General features: G+C 41.3%; 1 protein-coding gene across 1 annotated transcript in view; it reads right to left on the bottom strand.

Annotated features, from left to right (window-relative positions):
* Nucleotides 1-21,444, bottom strand: part of CUX1 (cut like homeobox 1) — a 443,218-nt gene that overhangs the window by 91,240 nt on the left and 330,534 nt on the right. The window contains 4 exon segments of the mRNA XM_077480526.1: nucleotides 1,596-2,270; nucleotides 4,119-4,215; nucleotides 6,057-6,105; nucleotides 12,897-12,955. Coding sequence (XP_077336652.1) covers nucleotides 1,596-2,270; nucleotides 4,119-4,215; nucleotides 6,057-6,105; nucleotides 12,897-12,955 — 880 coding nt within the window.

Genomic DNA, 21,444 nt, shown 5'->3' with positions numbered 1-21,444 from the left:
AATTTAATACGTTACTACATTGTTATGTCTATGGAAACCCTTTGATCTACCAGCAGGATACATCTGGTGCTGCTATACGTTTCTGTGCATGCCAATACATGTGATTGGAAAAGAATATCAAAATTAATTAACCCCAACAGCATTTAGAGGATTGTGTTTAAACTGGAAGTTCCTAATTTACCTATTTATAGAAGCTTTCTGATCCAATTGCTTACTGCTATATGAAGGGAAAAAAATGATCTAACATGGAAGAGAACATGTAAGTTGGGTCAGTAACTAAATATGTACAGAGTTGTTGTGCATGAAAGGTGAAGATACAAACCAGTGGATATAGATTATATAGGTGTATGTAAATGCTACTGCACTGCATTCTGATTTGAAAGATAATACTTATTATGAGGATGCTGTGCAAAATGCAATATAATCAGAGGTAACTGCCAGCAAGCTGACGAATTTCCACAATGGTAAGAGGTGATTGTTAAATGGTTGCTAGTGGAGATTGCGCTTAGCCTTATTGAATATGGGATTTTTTTAATATATAATCAGAAGTCAGATTTAAGCCTAAACCGGTCAGCATGCTGAAGTCATTTGGAGGGCCTCAGAAGTTACATAACAATGTTCTACAATAATTAGGCCTTCACAGATGACAATTATAAACCTTTCATGGCCCGGGAGGTGCCTAAGGCTATAATTGGTACATCTGCGCAACAGGTTTTAGCTTGTTTTCCTCCATTTTTTTTTTTACACCAGTTACAAAATGATCCATTCCTCCGTTACTTGATCAGACAGACATATCTGGAAAAACACCTTCAGCAAGTGATCACTGTCCAATGAAGCCCCATGGTAACATGTTAAACTTGTAGTCTCTTGTTAACAGCCTGGTCACAGATAGGAGACCCCATGCAAAGAGGCCTGCACATCCATGAGCAAAATCCCATGTGATTCATTGTGAGGGCAAATTATTGTACCCATATCCCTTCCATGGAAAGAGTGAAAGCACAAGCACACAAATCTGTTGTTCTTAAAGCGGAAGTAAACCCATTGATTTAATAGTTTCAAAAAACAGTTAAATTCCCGGCATGCCGGAAATGCTAACTGTCACATTAGTTGTGCTCTCAACCAAACTGCCAAACCATCCAATGGCTGGGGTCATAACTGATCACATGTGCAGCATCATGACAGTTAAAGATTAAGCAGAGGCCAAGATGGCAGCTTCCTTGGCTGAAAATAATAGGAGGGTTTACTTTCACTTTAAATTAAATCTATCAGAAACCAAAATATCTGTTTGAGAAGCCACAGATGGAAAGCCCTACTAACCTTCAGCAGTTGTGACACTGTCAGTCAAGCTGAAAAGGTTTAGCCATCTAATGCTTCTCTCTCATGTATTTTGCTTCAACACATCCTGTAAATCAAAAATATGTCTGCAATGTTGATTTTATATCCTAAATGTAGATGTGATATTACCTTCAACAAAATTAAAAATGAACCTCTATTATTGTGTAAGTGGATATGAAAGTGATGAATGCGGAATGAAAATATTCTAAAGCTGAGATATACAGTAAAAACAAAGTGTAGGAAAAATAAGTGGCACCCACCTCTTTGTCGGCCTTGTATACTCCGTAGTGCAAGGATGTTCTGCTCATCAGACAGGAACTGCTTCATCTTGTGGAAAGGCTCCTTCCCTCGTACAGTTAATTTATTCCAAGGTTTGGGCCTGGCCAGGATTTCGCTCACAGACCCTTGTGATAATCCCAGTACATAATGTCCAAAGATACGTTGTCCAATATTGTGCTTGATCAACTGCTCTTTCACTTGGCGTGCAATTTCTGCAGTGTCTATATCTTCACCTTCTGAGACGCTTCCAGCGCTCTCGGACTGGCTTGGTGAAGGAGCCATGCCATTTACATCCGGGCTTGGCTGCTGCAGTGGACTTTGGGAAGATATGGAGTTTGTGCTGAAGTGACCTGTTGAGAAAAGCATGCTTGTGCTTCCTGCTTCCTGCATTGTCTTGGAGTAGAAGGACTGCATAAGCTGTCGCTGGAGAAGTGAATTTAGTGCAAATTTCCCCGTGGAGGCCAAGGGCAAAGAAGGGCTTGCAATGGATAAGCTGAAATAGTCTTGGTTTAAACCCGTTGGTGAGAACTTGTGTGTACCATTAGTATTGGAAGCCTGCTCCCCTGCGTTGCGGAGCAACTGAGAGGGAGGGGAGGCCGGCAAGGTTGCAGGGCGCTGAGTTTCATGCTGGTCTTTCCCTTTTCTCCTGGCTGACCCTACAAGAAAGGTCAAACATAATGCATTATGGGGGGATTAAAAAGGGAAAAACCAAGATAAAAACGCAATGTTTGCCCCACAGTGAAAAAGTGCATTTTCTTTTAAAGAGGGCCAATTAGGTTTTTAAATTGAATTTGCAGTAAGCCGAACAAGGCCCCCAAAACAACCAACATGCATTTCATGTTTGTACCTTTCTTGTACAGTTTGTTGCAGCCTGGAGAATTCCTAAGACAAATCATTGCACTTCACCTCTTCAGTACAGATCACTGTGTCATACAAACAATACAATTCTCAACATAAACATGAGCTTATTGCATACACAGTCGATTGAGTGGCCCACAGCAAACATTTACACTTGAAAGGAACCTAGTCATGCATTCTATAGGAAACCAATATCGTATTGTTAATTGCCAATAATACCGTTGATAAACCATACCACATGTCTATGAAATCATTGGAATGCTCGAATAAGATAATAGCTATACGAGTGATACTGTCATTTTCAGGTTAAACCACACATTTAAGAAATAATAGTAAACTGTACAACACAGAAACTGGTCAAAGATCAGGTCAGGTAAAATAATGAGCTCTATACAGCGATGTCCGCCTCACTGCGTGGGACCCAGTCAATGGTAGATTATAAAAAATACAACTTATTTACTTAGGGCTGTTCTAATTTGAAAGAAGACCCATGCTTCAGTTAATTGGGTAATACCATAGATGTGTAATTTGATTATTACCCCAGAAAGCCACAGCTGAAGCTCATCCTCTCAAACAACAAGGCACTGCTTTGAGAGCAATTATTATTAGGTTGACCATATACAAGAAAATGAAAACAAAAACTCAAATCATGTATTCAGGAAGGGAATAACAGAGGGAAGAAATAGTCTGAGCATCGGAAGCTCTTGTTATGGCATGCATGTCATTTTATCACATGTTGGCCAACCTCTGCATGACCAGCCAATGACTGTTTCCTTTTTACAGTGAAATGGAAAACAAACTGTTGACCATATGTGAATAGCACCAGTGATCAGTAAAGCAGAGGAGATGCAGGAGCTGGTTCTGGAACTGTGGATTTAAGGGACACTTAACCAAACCCATCCCCCAAATTTCTGAGTGATGGATCTGCCACTTTTAAGTATTCAAAGGCATGGCATTTACTAAGCGTTTAACAAAGGTCTGCTCTGTCATCTTATGGTACTTGCTAAAGCTACAGTGGGTGCGCCAATTAAAGTCACTCCCACACTGGAGCCAAAGGGCACTTAAAGGGTTTAAGAAAGCTGCTTGGCACTTTCTGAACAGTTTGTAAATCTTTTCCAATCTGGAAGCTCCACGGACTAGATTTTTAAGCTAAGAATAGAAATGAATTCTACCCAAACACGGAAAACAGTGACAAGATCACTGGTGCTGGCTGAGAGTGAAATACAGGAACCCACACTACGTTAATGCATTGGAAAGTCTGAAGCAGAGGTCTGCTTTTCAGTTGAAGCAAAGTATCTCTTTAAGTAGTTAAAAGGGCTATTGAAATATTTTACCATTTTTTTCTTGTTACACCATTTACACATTTTTTCTGTTTTCCCCATAAAACAGAGGGGGAAATAAGTCTGTAATGTTTTACCATGACACCTCGCAAAGCTACCATTAACTAAAGGTAATTAGTCTTATTATTTAAGCAGTGCCAACGAGGTCTCCAAAATGTGTTCTATTCTCCCGCTTACACCTTTTACAAGTCAAACAATACTCGCAGATTGCGTTGTTCATTAATCTTGCTGTCAGGTGTCTCCTAACACCGCTTTCCACAGCACATTCATTTTTGTCACCTACTCAAGTCAGCAAAACAAACTTACCGCTCAGGTCGCTGTTGCTAATTCGCAGCGTGGCATTCTCCGACTGCAGGGAGCGGTTCTTTTCCAGCAACAAAACCTCCAATGGTTTCGATGCATCCTAAATACAGCCAATGAAAATGAACCGATCAGCAAACACAATGCAATTAGAGGAATCAAGGCACAGTAATAACACAAAAGCAAGTTGACAACTGGATGACTGCACACAATGTATATTTTTTTATTGTCCAAGAATTTGTATTTTTCTGAAGTGTGTGTGTTATTCACATGAGCAATGCTGCCTAATATAGTGTTCTGTGAGTTTAGATAGTCGAAAAATTAATGTTCTTCTAAAAGGGCAGAAGCTACCATTTACGTGCTTGTCCTTGCTTTTAAAATGTCACCCGTTGTTTTTACGTTTTTTGCAAACATAGATGAAACGGTCTCACTCTTCTAATAAGTCTCACAAATAAATGTCACAAAGAACCAGCAATATAAAATATAACCACATATTTGAAGGTAAAACACTGCAGGAAAATGAGCATATATGCTGCCCACACAGATGTCAATCAAATTTCAGCTGCTAATTTTTGTCAGAAGAGTAAACTATTTATTTTTGTGATTTAATAATAATGTGTGCCACAAAACGAAATTCATAGAACTGAAATCTGAAAAATATTAATATAGGGCAAGGCTGAAGTAAAAAAGGATTTGTTGCTCATTATAACCAGTCAAGTGTCTTGTTGCTAATTTTGTGTTTTTTTTTTGTATGGTCATTTTTTACGACACCCGATCTGCTTGTTAGTATAGTTCTTTCGACAGTCGATTCAGACTTTTCGGACAAAAAAAGTCCCAATGTGCAGGCTACATAATTTTTGTCGTATGTGAACAGAACGTCAGATTTTCAGGTAGTGTGTACAGAATAAGTGTGAAGTCTGACTGTTGCACTTTTTTTGGATTTATGAAAGCCCCACCAAGATATTTTCTTTAAGTCGTACTACACTATGTGAGATTTTGCATGCTTTCTTAGTCCTTTCAGAAACATATTTATGAAAACATATGATGGTGTTCATTTCTCAAGACTTGTCAAAAAATATGTACCAATGTGACAAATAAAAATGGCCTAATTTATCAAAATGTCTGAAATAAGAGTTGGTGTACAAGCCTTGCATTAATACATGTAAGCCCTTGTACACACGGTCAGAGATTCCGACAACAAAATCCGTCGGATTAATTCCGGAAGAGGTCCGGAAGTGATGTTGCATACACACGGTCGGACTCAGTTGTCGGAAAATCCGATTGTACATAACGTGATGACGTTATTTCATTACGACGGGACTACGTTCAGGCTAGTAGCCAATAGCTTTGTTCTAGGAATTTGATCTGAGCATGCGTGGCACTTTGTCCGTCGGAGTAGGCTACACATGATCAGAGTATGTCCGATCGGAGCATTTTGTCGGAAAATTTTACCGGCAAGTTGGAAAAGTTGGTCCGTCGGATATTCTGATGGAAACAGTCCGATGGAGACCACACACAGTCGGAATATACGATAAAACGGTCCGATAGGACACATTCCACCGGAATCTCCGACCGTGTGTACAAGGGCTAAGAGTGTTTTGTTTTTTTTCCTTAATAGGAAAAGGGATCATAGTAAAAAAAATAGCAACTACCACAAGTGAATATTGAGCCTAATATTCTAATTCTATATATAAAAACTGCATTCAAAAAAGTAAACCAGAAGAAAAAAACAACTTGTGTTGTATCCTTAAAATAAACTGATCAACCACTAACAAGCAGACAGATTCAGCACTGAAATGGCAAGTGGCACATGTAAAAAAAAAAAAAAAAAAAAAATACAGATCTCATTGGCTGCTGTGAGGCAGCACAGATAGTTTGCATTTCAAATGCAAAATAAATGCAGCCTACATTTTGAATACTTCTGAAAAACAAGATGTACGATACCTGACCGCCTGGTCCTTCAGACTGGGAAAACTCCATGGACTTCAAAATGCTGAAAAAAGCAACAAAGAGAATTTATTGCCTAGGTCCCCATTTCCAATAAACATCCACAGCATTGCCCTCCTGGTTCCCAACACTGCTGAAAGGACAATTCTTGGTAACTTTCTCAACTGCCTCTGCATCACAATAATCAGATAATGAATCACAACACTTGTCTGTCCCCAGATAAAATACATCTTTCTTATGGGTCATTTAAATAATGCATATCTCATTCCCAGCAGGCCACATTGTGGCATAAAATTAAATGTTAATAAGGATATAACATTTAAAGCTGTCAGAAAGTGTATATATTTGTTAGTGTAGCTGCAAGGGAGTTAGATTTGCATAACAGTCATAGTTAAATAACACCATTATTTTTCAAAGATCCTCCTCTTAAAGACTCTATGAAAGAACCAGATTATGTGGAAATACAGGAGACCACGGACTGCAAGATTTCCTCAATGTAACATGTAGTATGAATGTAGTATAGTCTGAATGTAGTAGAACAGGGGTAATGAATTAAAATTAAAGGAGGTCCGGTCGCCAAAATTTTCTTTGGGCCGAGGTCCGAATCTCAAGTCTGTGCTACAACTCAGAAATATTGTAGTAACTGTATATCTATCAAAAACATGAGAAATGTACAATTTCCTTAGCATTTCAACAATATTTATTGTCAAGTTAAATCTGGTGTCCCCATCACAGTGCTTCTTTAAATCAGGTGTCCCCATCACAGTGCTTCTTTAAATCAGGTGTCCCCATCACAGTGCCCCTTTACATCAGGTGTCCCCATCACAGTGCCCCTTTAAATCAGGTGTCCATCACAGTGCCCCTTTAAATCAGGTGTCCATCACAGTGCCCCTTTAAATCAGGTGTCCCCATCACAGTGCCCCTTTAAATCAGGTGTCCCCATCACAGTGCCCCTTTAACCCATCACAGTGCCCCTTTAAATCAGGTGTCCCCATCACAGTGCCCCTTTAAATCAGGTGTCCCCATCACAGTGCCCCTTAACATAAAATGCGCACATCAAGATTTCCCTTAACATAAAATAAGTGTCATGCTGATGGGCACATTTTATATTAAGGGGCACTCTGATGGACATAACAAGACATGCCCCTTAACTTAAAATTTGCCCATCAAAGTGCCCCTTTTAATATAAAATGTACCCATCAGTGTTGCTCTTAAAATAAAATCTGCCCATCAGCGTGCCCCTTAACATGAAATAAGGGTCACACTGATGGGCACCTATTATGTTAGGAGGCATTCTGATGGACAATTTTTATTTTAAGGGGCATGCTGATGAGTATATTTTTAATGTGCACATCGGTGGGCATATTTTGTAGGGCACATTTTGTTGTACCCATCAGCGTGCCCCTTAACAAAATATGCCCATCGATATGCACATTAAAAATATACCCATCAGCGTGCCCCGTAAAATAAAATTTGTCCATCGGATTACCCCTTAACATAAAAGGTGCCCATCAGCGTGACCCTTATTTTATGTTAAGGGGCACGTTGATGGGAAAATTTTATGTTAAAGGGCACTCTGATGGGCACATTTTATTTTAAGGGACACGCTGATGGGTATATTTTTAATGTGCACATCGATGGGCATATTTTGTTAAGGGGCACCTTAACAAAACATGCCCATCAGTGTGCACATAAAAAAATATATCCATCAGCGTGCCCCTTAAAATAAAATGTGCCCATCAGAGTGTCCTTTAACATAAAATTTTCCCATCAGCGTGCCCTTTACAAAAAAAAGCCCCTTAAAATATACCCAACAGTGTGCAGAACACTGATCACTAATAAATAACTAATGTGCCCACATACCTCAACTGCAGGAGTGTGGGCACAACTGAAGCTGCCTGAGATCCAGGACCCGGGAACAGCGGGCAGCAGGGGGGCGGGGCGCGCACGTGACGTCACACTGCCCGTGTCTCTTCAGCTCCGAGAGACGCGGCCAGGAGCAGGGGGCGGGCGCATGCGCGCAGCGTCACTGGTTGCTGGGGAAACCCGCGGTCCCAGCAAACCAGTGATTGCTGTCGCTTGCTAAACTGGCGGCATGGCGGTCCGGGCAGAAGTGCTGCTCGGTCCGGACTCGGACCGCGGGCCGCCATTTAGTGACGGCTGTAGAAGGTAAAAGCTTTCCAGCATAAATAAAACATTTACAGCGTCTTCTGACATCTCCAAGTAGAAACAAGGAGACACTTTGTAAGAAATAGTGTGACTGGTCCTGCTGTTTTTTTTTTTTTTTTTTTGATTTAACAAAAATTTGAGTATTTAGTTATTGTATAACAGCATTATGAAGCATCACTAGAGCCGATTGGCTGACTTGCAATACCGGATTCTGCTTGCTGGTAGCACTGCGGGTGAGCAATGAAATTACAACTCCTAGTGAAGGGATGAATAATGCTTCAAAGCAACTACATTTTATAGGTTGTTATTGGATGGGGGGGTGGGAATAAAGCGCTCAAACACTTTGGTTGTTTTTGTGTACGGGCATTGTATCCCATTACCTGCAGGTGGTTCCTTCTGCTAAAAATCTTCCAGTGTCTCATTCACAGCTGCTAGGTTTTGGCCTGAGTTGCTGTCTTCCAGGACTGTGATGGTTAACAGAAGCTGCACCTACTCACCGGTTGTGCCTCTGGCTCATCCCCTCCTGCCCTCGCCTCCATTCAGAGAGCTCATAATACTACTATCACACAATGCATCAAATTCTGTGAATGGAGGAGGACATACTCATTCAACTCCTCCCTCCATTAACATAACGTGATTCAATGTGTGATAGTATTAAGATGAGTTCTGTGAATGGGTGAAAGGATGGACGGACGGGGGGGCATTGGTGCACAGTCATGTTGGAACAGGAAGGGACCACCCCAAAACTGTTCTCACGAAGTTGAGAGGATGAAATTGTCCAAAATTTCTTGGTACACTGACCCCTTAAGAGCTCCCTTCACTGGAACTAAGGGGCCAAGTCTGATCCCTGAAACACAACTCCACACCATAATCCCCCCTCCGCCAAATGATTTGGATCAGTGAACAAAGCAAGGTCTTATAAAGACATGCATGAGCAAGTTTTCAAGTTTTGGGTGGAGGAACTTGACTGGCCTTCACAGAGTCCTGACCTCAACCCGATAGAACGCCTTTGGGATGAATTAGAGCGCAGACTGCAAGCCAGGCCTTCTTATCCAACATCAGCGCCTGACCTCACAGAAATGCGCTTCTGGAAAAATGATCAAACATTCCCATAGACACACTCCTAAACCTTGTAGACAACCTTCCCAGAAGAGTTGAAGCTTTTATAGCTGCAAAGAGGGGGCCAACTCAATATTGAACCCTAATAAGCATAAGACTGTGATGCCATTAAAGTTCATGTGCATGTAAAGGCAGGCGCCCTGATACACTATGTTGCCAAAAGTAAGTATCCGGAATTTTGTACCTCTCAAAATTTTGTTGGTGTTGAGACTCTGCAAAGGGCTGAAAAGCCTGCAGTGTCACAGATGGGAGGGGGAGTGAGTAGGCTTTAGCATGTCAGGAAAACCGGAAAGCAAATTGTTCTGGCTCTAAAATTTCAGACTGAATTACTGTTCAGTGGCTGCACGGCAAGCTTTTCGAGAGGAATTTTTACACTTGTTAACCACATGTAATCAGTTTATTAATTAGTTTATTCCTTTTTTTTTAAATTAGCTGCTTTATGAAAATAACGCTTTAGAATAGGGCCATATCCATTCTTTACTATTTCTCAGCAGTTAACCTACAAATTACACAGTCTAAAATGAAGACCGCCACTAGAGGGATTATCTATAGATTCATACTCAAAACGCAATACTGAAAACATAGAAGCAGAAAGTACACACGTCAGAGCCACATCAGATTCATTTCTGGCAAATCCTAACAATTATATCTCAGAAGATATACTCACAGGAAACATTCCATGTTTTCCTTTTTATCAAACTGCATACATGGCACAAAGAGAATAAATGATTGCATGCTTTCCCTCCAACAGTACTGCTAATGGGTATGCAGCATATTCTCAAACCTGGTGTGCCCGAGACAGCAACATAACTTTGTGATTGTGCATTATGAGCAAAGAAACTGTTTTCTCAACACTCAAAATGTAATTTGGACAAAATGATTTATGGCTGCAGGAAGCACTTGTCAAATAAAAAGAAGAATGATTGGTAAAGAAGGCAGAACACCAGGAAAAGGCAAGCAAAAAATAGATGCAGACGGTAATATTACATTGTGGGAGAGCATATGAAAAACACTTGAAGCCAGTGATATTCAAGTCAGCTAAAAGCTGGTGCAAATCTTACTTTTTTTTTTTTTTTTAAAGGGACACTATTATTAAAATATTAGATACAAATTCACACTTCCAAGTATATCCATTCTATATATTAAAATGTATGTGAAAACCTTATTTGACTGCACTCGTCCTTCATTAGATAAGGTGATGCTGGTCTCTTTCTCTCATTGTCAGCATAAACAGGAATGCCTGGCAGAGCCAAGTGGTCATGTTTTGGGGCAAGGTAGCAGACAGCCTTGTCTTAGGGTAATCAAACTTTGCTTGCATATCTCACTGCCCTTCCCCGTCTGGTAACCCCCATTAAAGTGGTTGTGTAAACCCTTACAAACCACTTTGACGTACAGGTAAGCCTAGATTAAGGCTTACCTGTAGGTCCAAGTAATATCTCCTAAACCTATACGGTTTAGGAGATATTTACAAAAAGCCAGGCACCGCTGAGGCGGCCTCAGATCACTGCGATATGCTGCTCGTGTTGGCTCCCGTGTGCATGCACGGGAGTGACATCATCGCGGCTCCGGCGAATCACAGCACCGGAGCAGCGAGACCTGGAAGTCATCTTTTGGGGCAAGGTAGCAGACAGACTTGTCTTAGGGTAATCAGACTTTGCTTGCATATCTCACTGCCCTTCCCCGTCTGATAACCCCCATTAAAGTGGTTGTACATGGCAGCGGAGAAGATGAAAGATGAAGACGGAACACCGCTTCGGGGTCTTCGTTCGCAGGTAAGTTATTCATAATGAGCTAGTATGCTATGCATACTAGCTCATTATGCCTTTGCCTTGCAGGTTGCTCCTTTTTTTTTTTTTAATAGCCTTTACTTCCTCTTTAAATCTGCTGTTTAAAGAGAACCAGTCACCAATGGACAACTGTAATAATCTGAATCATTACTTTTTAGAATTTATAATAGTATAGCCTTACCTCTACATCCAAGCAAAACTAAACACTTTGACAGGTCAGTCTTACTCCAGCAGTCCAGACAGAGGGGGTTATTTACTAAAGGCAAATCCACTTTTCACTACAAGTGCAAACTACAAGTGCAAAGTGCACTTGAAATTGCACTGAAAGTGCACTTGGAAGTAAAGTCGCTTTGGATCTGAGGGGGACAGGCAAGGAAAATAAAAACAGCATTTTAGCTTGCACATGACTGGATGATAAAATCAGTAGAGCTTCCACTCATTTCAGTTCTAACCCTCAGATTCACAGCGACTGCACTTCCAAGTGCACTTTCAGTGCAATTTCAAGTGCACTTTGCACTTGTAGTGCAAAGTGGATTTGCCTTCCATAAATAACCCCTAGAGTGTCAGTTATTACAGTGAGTTGATATTTGTGCTTTGATGGTGGCAGAATACAAGTGAATAACAGCAAAGGCACTATCCCTGAGAGGCAAGGCTGCACTATCACAACAATGTTATGCCTGATGCACAAAGGATGTTTTTTACAGCTGCGCCTAGGGGCGTCAGGCGTTTTTTTTCTTCTTACAGCTTAAAAATGCCTCTCCATGTTATTCTATATGTCTCCGCACACATAGGCTTTTAAGATCTGTAAGTGGCATAGGTGTTTTCAAGCTGCAAAAAAGAACCCAGTGCGTTCTGGAGTAGCAGCGTTACAGCTGTAAAAATGCGGCAAAATGCGTGTTAACGCTGTATACTGCGTTAAGCTGTGCCAAGCGTTTTTAAGCTGTAGTAATTGGATTTGAACGTGGCAGAGAAACGCTGCTTAACGCTAACGCGGCTAAACGCACATTAACGCCAAATGCAAAACCCTTCTAAAAGTGCGTTTTTACAGCCACTTTTTCCTGGCATCGGAACTGGCTTTGCAGTTCATTTTTTAACACACCTTGTGTGCATGAGGCCTTATAGTCTGTGTGCAGATCTAACCTTTTAGCAAAGCCTGGTAGACATGCATGCCACTCATCCAATAGGAGAGACGGGCTCACAATGAACATCTCCAAAGTACAGAAGTGCATGTCAGCCAAAAGGAAGTAGAAATAAATATATATATAATCTTTGAATGCAGGAAAGGAAGGGAGGGAAAAATCTAGGAAAGGTAGGTTTTCAAGACTTTTCTGCTATAACAGATTTCATGAATATTTTAAGCAAACTTGCAACAGTTTGTTGGCTTGCAGAAAATATCTATTGAAGAATTACAAAAACAAAAGTAATAAATCTGCCCTCTGCATGCAGTCCTACTTCTTAAAGGAAAATGGTCATAAAAATATACAGGGACTGCAATTGCTGATCGCCCTTTAAAAATGCTAGATTGACTATAATACTGACTCTGACTTCAGTGCTGTCCAAGTCTGACCTGGAACAGGTATGCAGATCAGGTATTCCGGCTTAACTTGCTATATGCCCCATGCCAACACATCATTTTAGGACTAAAGCCAGAGACACTAGCATTTTCAGAATGCTGTTGCCAATGGTATCTCTCACTACAGCTTTCCTTCATATTTATACAAAACAATGACAAACAAATAGAGTTGGACTGCTAGTCACTTACTTGAGTTCCTTCTTTATTTCTTCATAATCAGCCTGCCCTTTCAGTTTTTCTTCAAGTTGCTGCAAACAGTTTCAAAACACCAGTTAACATAATACAGCTTAACTGATTTAAAAAGAGGCTTGAATCATAAGAACATTGTTGCCATATGTTGCATTAAATTGGTCATCTAATAAAAATACATTTCAGCCTTTCTATATATTGCAGAGTAACGTGGACCCAAAAAGTGGGACTTTCAAAGCTCTTGGCTTTTACCCACCCCTGCCACCTACTGGTCCATCACTATTATGTGTCTTTTTCAAACAAGGAGGCAAAAGAGGTGGCAGGTCCGAGCCAGAAACCCTAGGAGCGGCTTGCAATTTCCTTATGACAGATCTAACATATCAGAGTGCCATGAAACTTTTGGAGATGCCAGCTACTGTATATAGGTCTCTTTTAGACACAATTTTTGCCTCAGGGACTATCCATCATTTAAAATACATCTTAACATTTTTACCACTTGTGTTGTTAGCTTCTTGCCTGAAGTTCAGCTTTTAAAGCAGTATTAAACCCAAATCAAACATTTCTTTTATTGCAGGTTACGAATTCTTAGGCCCCTTTCACACATGCGGACCGTTTAGGGCCACCTGTCCGTTTTTTAGGCAAACCTGAACGGACGCTCAATGCAGTTCTATGGAGCGGCGGATGACATGTCCACTGACATCCGATCCGCTCCACTAAATTCAGATGGAGGGAAACCCTATTTTCCATCCGTCTGGCAGATCAGATGAAACGGAAAGGCGGTCCATTTTAATCCCCCATAAATGAGAGCAAGGCTCTGACAGGTCCATCTCTGCACAGTGAGCGGAGACGGACCTGTCATCCGCCTGCTCAGCAAGGGGATGAACGGAACGATCCCTGCTAAGCAAGCGAAGTCCGTGAAAACGAACAATAATGTGTGAAAGGGGTTTTAGATGTGATGGCTGCATTCGTTTCCTTTATTAGGCTATTTCCATCTGGTAATCCAGTTAGCAAATAAGTTGTTTTTCACAGCATAAATTCTCCAGCAGAATGTATCAGTTTACATGACTGAGACAAGCCACTTAACACTGGCAGGGGTGAGTAAAACGGTCAGAATTTATTTATTCATGCAAAACCTTTATCAAAAAAAAACAAAAAAAATAAAAACAATGGCTGCCGTAGCTGATTATAGTGTAGGCTGGAGTTTGGCTTCAATTTGTTAGTGTAACTAAATCTGCCAATACATTTAATGTAGAACTAAATCTGCTAATACATTTAACGTAGAACTAAATGCAAAACTCTTTTTTTTCCATCTTGGATAGAGTAAAGTAGGGTTATAACTCCTGTAAGGTTTATTTTTGTCATCTTTCTCAGATTGGGGAGATTTACCTTTACTTTCTGTGCCGTCGCCAAAGCAGGAAGTGAGAGGGAATACCTGCAAATTAAGGGAATCCCTTGGACACCCCCAGGTCACCAAAACTAGTTTGCCCATTGGAAGATTTCCCCTTTTTACTTTTCTGGGGACAAGCCAAAATATGGGATTTACTTTCAATGATAATGGTAAACACAACAAATGGAAAGAGTGAATCTCCCTAACAGCAGCACAGACAGCAATAAAAACTGACAGGGGTTCTAATCCATCTCTACTCTGAGGTGTGTTACTGGCCAGATCACCAGGTGAAAACAATTTGGAAAAAGCCAAAGAAAACGGATGCAGCCACCATATCTAATGATTGCAAAACTGCAATATATTACAGTTTTGATTTTGGGTTTAATACCGCTTTAATGTTATGTACAATTACATTATCTGTATCAGTGAAGTACATTTGCACAAAAGCTGCAAGTTCTAGTCCAAGCTGCATGGGAAATTGATCATAATATTTTACAAGTTTCCGCAAGATACAGTACACAAAACAAACAACTGTCACTATGGCTTCCATGTGAAAATTGTTAATGAGATTTTAATGGTGCAAGTGAAGGCATTCAGCTGGAATCCGCTCACGTGCCAAAACGTACAGAGCTGAACAATTGCCTGATATACAAACACAATGACATCAGTGGCCAAAGAGCAGTTGTTACACATAACATGCAGCATACTAAAAGGTTTCATTCAGGAGCACATACTGTATGTAGATTGTTATTGGCAAGTCTTTCAAGAATGATGAAATTATTTTGATACAACGAATGTAGAAACAGCAGTAACAGTTTACTAAAAACAACATTTTAAGAGGAAAAGGGAAATTGATTACGCCAATGATTTTAACAGATACACAGCACATGTGAAAGTATCATATAAATCCTACCAGGGCATATTTAGTATTCAGGAACCCTGCTTCTTAAAAGGAGAAGTTTAGGGTATATAAAAAACATGAAAAACAAACACCCATACTTAACTCTATGTTGCAGCCCTAAGCCCAAGAACTGATCGATCACATGACCGCTGGTTGCTCAGTTCTTAGTATTGACTATCAGTCACCACTTTCTGCTCTGCTCCTCCAGCTCTCACTGGACAGCTGTGCAGAAGACAGGGAAGGTGCAGCTAGCCTTGGCTCTCACTGAGAGGCAGAGCCAGCTGTTATTCAGACAGCTGTGTGGATCCAGACAATATCGTCAAGATCCTTTCAGAGCCTGAAGTGGCTCTGTGATGTCAGCCGATAGTGGATTATAGCCCTCTGCCACCTCTTTGGTCACAGGAATGCAAAATAAGTGCACAACTGTGACCCACAAGAGCAGTATTGCCAAAAAGCTTTGCTTGGATATGGGTACTTTCAAAAGATCAGTGTGGTAGCAATCATACAGAAGAACCCTGAAGGTGGTGAGTATCACCCACATATGCTTATGTCCAGCCTACTTTTTTCATAGTTTTGGACAGAGTGGAGAAGGAATATAACCCTTTTTGGGTTTTTACCACAGGGCTCTGTTAGTGAGATTTTTCAACACTTACTGTAGCAGTGCCGATGGCTTTACTAGACAGAAAATGAAGTAAAACCTGCAAGGGGCACAGAGGCAATTAAACGCTGACACAGGGTTTCAGCCTTTACCCACTCAACTAAAGAAAATAATTTGATTTCTGTCTATGTTGCTGTTGAAGATTTAACCCCCAGGACCTTAAGACAGGAAGTCAGGACAAATCTCTCTGAGCCCTGGATAGCAACTTTAAAAGAGAAGCCTGGGAATTTTTTTTATTTTGGAATCACACTTACCTAAGCCGGCTCTAAGGCTGAGAACTGAGTGATCAAACATCACTGATCTATATAAAAATTGTTGTATTCTGCGCTTAGGGTTAAGATAGGCTGCTGCCTCCCCTGGAATGCTTTGATTTAAAGCTCCCGTATTAGAGGTTGTGTGGAGCTGCCAGTCATCTAAAGAGTGATCCTCTACAGTGAATCACTCCTCCCAGGTGAGTATGCAATAGGTGGATTATAATTGCTACAGGTGGCTTTTCGTCACCTGAAGAGTGATTCTTTCCAGTGAATCACTCCTCCCAGGTGAATATGTCATGAATGGGTGGTAGTTAATACCGTCACCTGAAGGGTGGTTCCCCAATGGGTCACTCTTCTCAAATGGGTAATGAGTGATTCCCCAATAGCGAGATAAAAGTCATAGGGAATTTGCTCACCTTGTGACCTATATTGGGTAGTGTAATATTGTTGCTCTGTTGATTGTGCTTTTTGCAACCATCTAGCCAACACCCAGTCCTAAAATAAATGTGCAAAGAGTGCAAAAAGTAGTGGTGATCTCATCAGATCATCTAAAACACCAAATGTCATCCTTAATAATTCATCCCAAATAGTACATCATGCTTGTGCAAATTCCTCTATAATGAATGAAAAGTTGATCATAAAAAAATTTTTTAATAAACAAAAGTCCAGTGAAAAAAGTGTAACCAAAATGTAAAAGATAAATAGAATCAACATTAACCACTTGACATCCGCGCTATGGCCGAATGACGGCCACGGTGCGGATCTGAATTCCCGGGAGGCCGTCATATGACGGCCTCCCCTGTGCACAATCCCTACAGGGGACATGCGGAGCGCGCTGTGGTCACGAGTCACTGAAACTCGGATGATCATGTGATCAGCTGTGCCCATCACTGCCACCTATCGGTGCCCATCAGTGCCGCCTCATCAGCGCACATCAATGACGGAAAAAAATGATCAGTTTTAAAATTTTATAACAGAATAAAATACATTTTTTTTTTAAATACGGTCTTTTTTTAATGTAAAATCGCACAGGTGATCGAATACCACCAAAAGAAAGCTCTATTTGGAGGAAAAAAATGATAAAAATTTCATTTGGGTACAGTGTTGTATGACCGCGCAATTGTCATTCAAAGTGCGACAGCACTGAAAGCTGAAAATTGGTCTGGATAGGAGGGGGGTTTAAGTGCCCAGTAAGCAAGTGGTTAAAGTTCAATCACAAGTAGTACAAAAGTAGCAAAATTTCAGGCGACTTGTGCTTGTCCAAAGAGACTCGTGCCTGGGTTTAGCCGCAGGTGTGCAATCAAGTGACTTCTGTGCTCCCCTTAAGTTCCCCACTCACCAGATTCTTGCACCCCTGCAGGGGTAAAATGCCTGTAGTGAGTGTACTGGCTGTATCTGGAGCAGACACCTCCACAATTGTGCAGGACCCTTTTTTGCCGCACCAGAATCGGATCGAACGGGTGTTCATACCCATGCAATCTGATTCTGCAAACCACACTGGGTTTTGCAAACCGATTTCGGGGTGTCTATAAATTAACTGTGTTCAACAGGAGGTCGTCCACTCAGCACAGGCACCATTCAGAGAATGTTTTGCATTTCCTGAGTGAATGAAAAATGTTTTCTGATTGCACAAGGTGGAGAGGCAAGGGAGTAGAGTTATGCGTTTCATCTCATCCAATCAGAGGACACTTTGCATCCGGGCGTATGATGGAATAAACAATGCAAATAAATAGTTTCTGCTTTTCAGTTCTAATCAAAAAGGACTTCTCCCCGTTTGCTATGGGTAGCACAAATACCTTTTCATTTAGAAATTTTAAACACTTCTGAGCTCTTCGAAGAATTACATTTTGTTTGTTACGTTATTGTAGAACTGGTGTACCTGTCTGTGTATAGTGCATATTAAAAATCTGGGCTTATTCAATAGAACAGTGCAAAAAGCAGCGCAGATGAGCAATCATTCATAACAGCCAATCAGATTCACGTTTAGCAAAGTCAAATCTGTGAAAGATGAATTCTGATAGGTGCCTGTGGGTTACTAGACTTTGCTTTAATGAATAAGCATGCCAGGGGAGAACATATCCTTATTGTGTTGAAGAAATCACCCTTGTTATGTTGATCTAATGCTGTCCTGGCATTTGCATTCCCGCAGTCATGTTACAGTGTCAGGCCAGCAATTTATTTTATGTCCGGAACACGAGACAAATTTGTGGTGACATCATCCATCAAAGGATGTAGACGTATGCAAAGTGTGGGCCAGCCATGCGTGTCGGTGAGAATAAATGACTCACACAGATCAAGAGGTTTTGCTTTAGTGTGCACATCCAAAAACCACAGTCTATTAGGAACGTCTCATTGAGCACAATTTCATGATGTTCAGAATTATTTGAGATGCATGTAAATAAATGCACATTATACTGCAGCAATGTATTTTGCAGGGCACATAAGGTTAATGGTGTTTCTCCAAAACACAACGTATATCACTAGCAGGGAACAGTTTGATAACAGTTCTAGCATAAGCACCGAGCTTCTCCTACAGTAATTAATATCAGTGATTCAATGTATGCCAGACCCCAGAAGCATCGAAAACAATTGATCTCCCTGTTTCTGGTATCTGTTGTTTTCGGGACCTTAGGCAAACCGTTATCTGCTTCTCATGGATCAGAATTAAAAAGCTCAGCGGGACAGACATATCCTGTGTCTGTAAGATTCCAAACAGAGCTGCTCATATTCTTGGGGAAAGAATTATCATATAGATTTATTTTTTCTTTCTTACAGGTTATGGATTGCGGGACAGTTCATCCTACCAGTTATTAATACCAAATCACTATACGTCTACACGTCATGTCATATATAGTTTGAACTTATTCACCTAAATTTTGTTCTCTTTAAGGGCTCTTTCACACGGGACGGATCGGTGATGATCCGCCGATCCCCGCTGAGCAGGAAGATGAGAGGTCTGTCTCTGCACACTGCGCAGGGACAGACCTGTCAGAGCGCCGCTCTCCCCTATGGGGGATCAGAGGATGACGGACCATAGAGTCCGTCGTCACCCGATCCGATCACGGAAGGAAAAGTAGGTTTTTCCCCCACCACACTTTTTCACATCGGAGTGGGTCGGATGTCAGTGGACATGTCATCGCTGACGTCCGACGTCCATAGAGGTCTAAGAAGCATCCGTTCAGGTCCACCTGAAAAACTGACAGGCGGACCTGAATGGATCGTTCGTCTGAAAGAGGCCTAAAACAAAATTTCCATACACTACCGCCTGGTATCAATTAATACTCACTGTAGTCAACCTGCCACAGTGCATTTCTAATTTTTTTTATTACAGCACACCTATATTCAGCTGATAAGTTTCCTTTTAAGTCATGCTTAAAGAGCACAAATAATTACCTTCACAAGATATAATGCTGCTATAGACTCACCAATGGTCACATGATCCCTGGTAAAAGGATTAGCCATCCGGAATTCATTTTTTCCCCTTTAACAGATCACATGACCAAATGTCTAGAATTTATCCTACATGACATGTTCTGGACTGAGCCTACAGCTACATTTCGTCAAGAAAAAATAAGTATATCAGTCCTTCTATTATTCATTTTTATCCATGCCAACAGGACCAGCTACATACAGATTTCTTTTTATGTACAATTTAACTGCTTCCGCCCCGGAAAATTTGTAATAGGATAATAAATAAGCAGCCCCCACAAATCACCCTCCTCGCCCACCCAAAGACACCTTGTTGTGACATCAGGCCAGGGATCTTCTCCCTGCACCAGGTGTCGTCATTTACAAAAATAAAAAATAAAAAGTTCTGTGAATGGGAGAACTACAACTACTGTCAGCCATTGCAACTGATGGCTTGTAGTTCTCAATGAACTAACAAGGCGCTGTGGAGTTCCCTAGGTAGTTTATTGATTTTTCCTGTCATCCAATAACTGCTTGCTTGTCAGCTACTGACAGTCTGCACAAGTCTGAGATTTTTTTTTTTTTTGGTGACTTTATCCTTTAAGACAGAACTCTGGTTTCATTGAAAAACTGTATTTTAAAGCGGGAGTCCACCGGGACTCCGCGTTTTTTTTTTTTTTTTTTAAAAGCCAGCAGCTACAAATACTGCAGCTGCTGACTTTTAAATAGTGACACTTACCTGTCCAGCGCGCCCGCGATGTCGGCACCCGAAGCCGATCGCTCGCTCGGCTGCCGGGTCCCGCCGCCATCTTGGGTATGGGAATCAGGAAATGGAGCCTTTCGGCTTCATTTCCCGGTTCCCTACTGCGCATGCGCGAGCCGCGCGGCGCAATCCGGACGGTCCCCGCTGCCTCTGGGAGCTGTGTGTTTCCCAGCAGGCAGCGGGGCACTTGCTGAAGGGGGCGGGCGCTTGCGGAACGGGGGCGTAACGTACGCCCCGTTCCGCAGAGAGCTAGCCCGGAAGTGGGTGCAGTTACCTGGATTATCCAGGTAACTGCACCCCCCTCCCCCCTGAAAGGTGCCGATTGTGGCGCCGGAGGGGGGGGGGGGATTCCGATGAGCGGAGGTCCATTTTAGGGTGGACCTCCGCTTTAAAGTAAGGAACTGCTAAAGTCACCGGACATAACTAAATTTGAGAAGCGGGGAATGTGAGATGTGTAAAAAACAAAACAAAAAAAAAACTATAAGCTACTGCAGTCAAACTTCAAAAAGTTAAGTAGACAGTTAACATCATATAGGTAAACTGTTTTACCCATCAATGGATTGGTAATCCTGTTACATGGTTATGTAAACCAGTCCCCATACCTCCCAGTACACCTCACTGCAGTTATATACGTGGAAATAAAAAAAATGGCCCTTGGAACTGGACAATGAAGGAGTAGAAGTACACTGAGGAGGCCATCTTTATGCTTCTTCTTTCTCTAAGCATACTCAATGTTAGGGTGACAAGACTGGTAAGCAATAGAGCCCTGAATGGCTCCTGTGCTGGTCCTTCTCTCAGTGCGACTGAGTAGGTAATTACTGAGGCTAATACAAAAGGCTAATATCAAGACAAATGCAAGTTTGTGTTTATTGAATGTATAAGTGGAATAAAGTATGTTATCAAGGCAAACATTTTTTAGATTTTTGGATTGAGTGGGGAAGGGTAACTTACACCTTCTGCCAAGTTTTTAATGCTGTCCCCATTGGGAATATTTACTCCTGTATTTGTACTGATGACCCGACAAGAAAAATGAGAAATCCAAAATATAAAGTTTTCCCGAGAACAAGAGGTGAGGGGAAATCTTCCAATAAGGGACATCTGTTCAAGGGGCAACTGTCTAAGCCCTTGTACACACGATCGGACATTCCGATGGACAATGTCCGATAGACAAATGTCC

Source organism: Lithobates pipiens, unplaced genomic scaffold, assembly GCF_037356315.1.
Source record: "Lithobates pipiens isolate NorthernLeopardFrog02 unplaced genomic scaffold, aLitPip1_a1.2 Scaffold_16, whole genome shotgun sequence".
In the NCBI taxonomy this organism is placed as follows: domain Eukaryota; kingdom Metazoa; phylum Chordata; class Amphibia; order Anura; family Ranidae; genus Lithobates; species Lithobates pipiens.
Note: the sequence above shows the minus strand (reverse complement) of the source record. Positions and strands in the feature narration are given on the sequence as shown.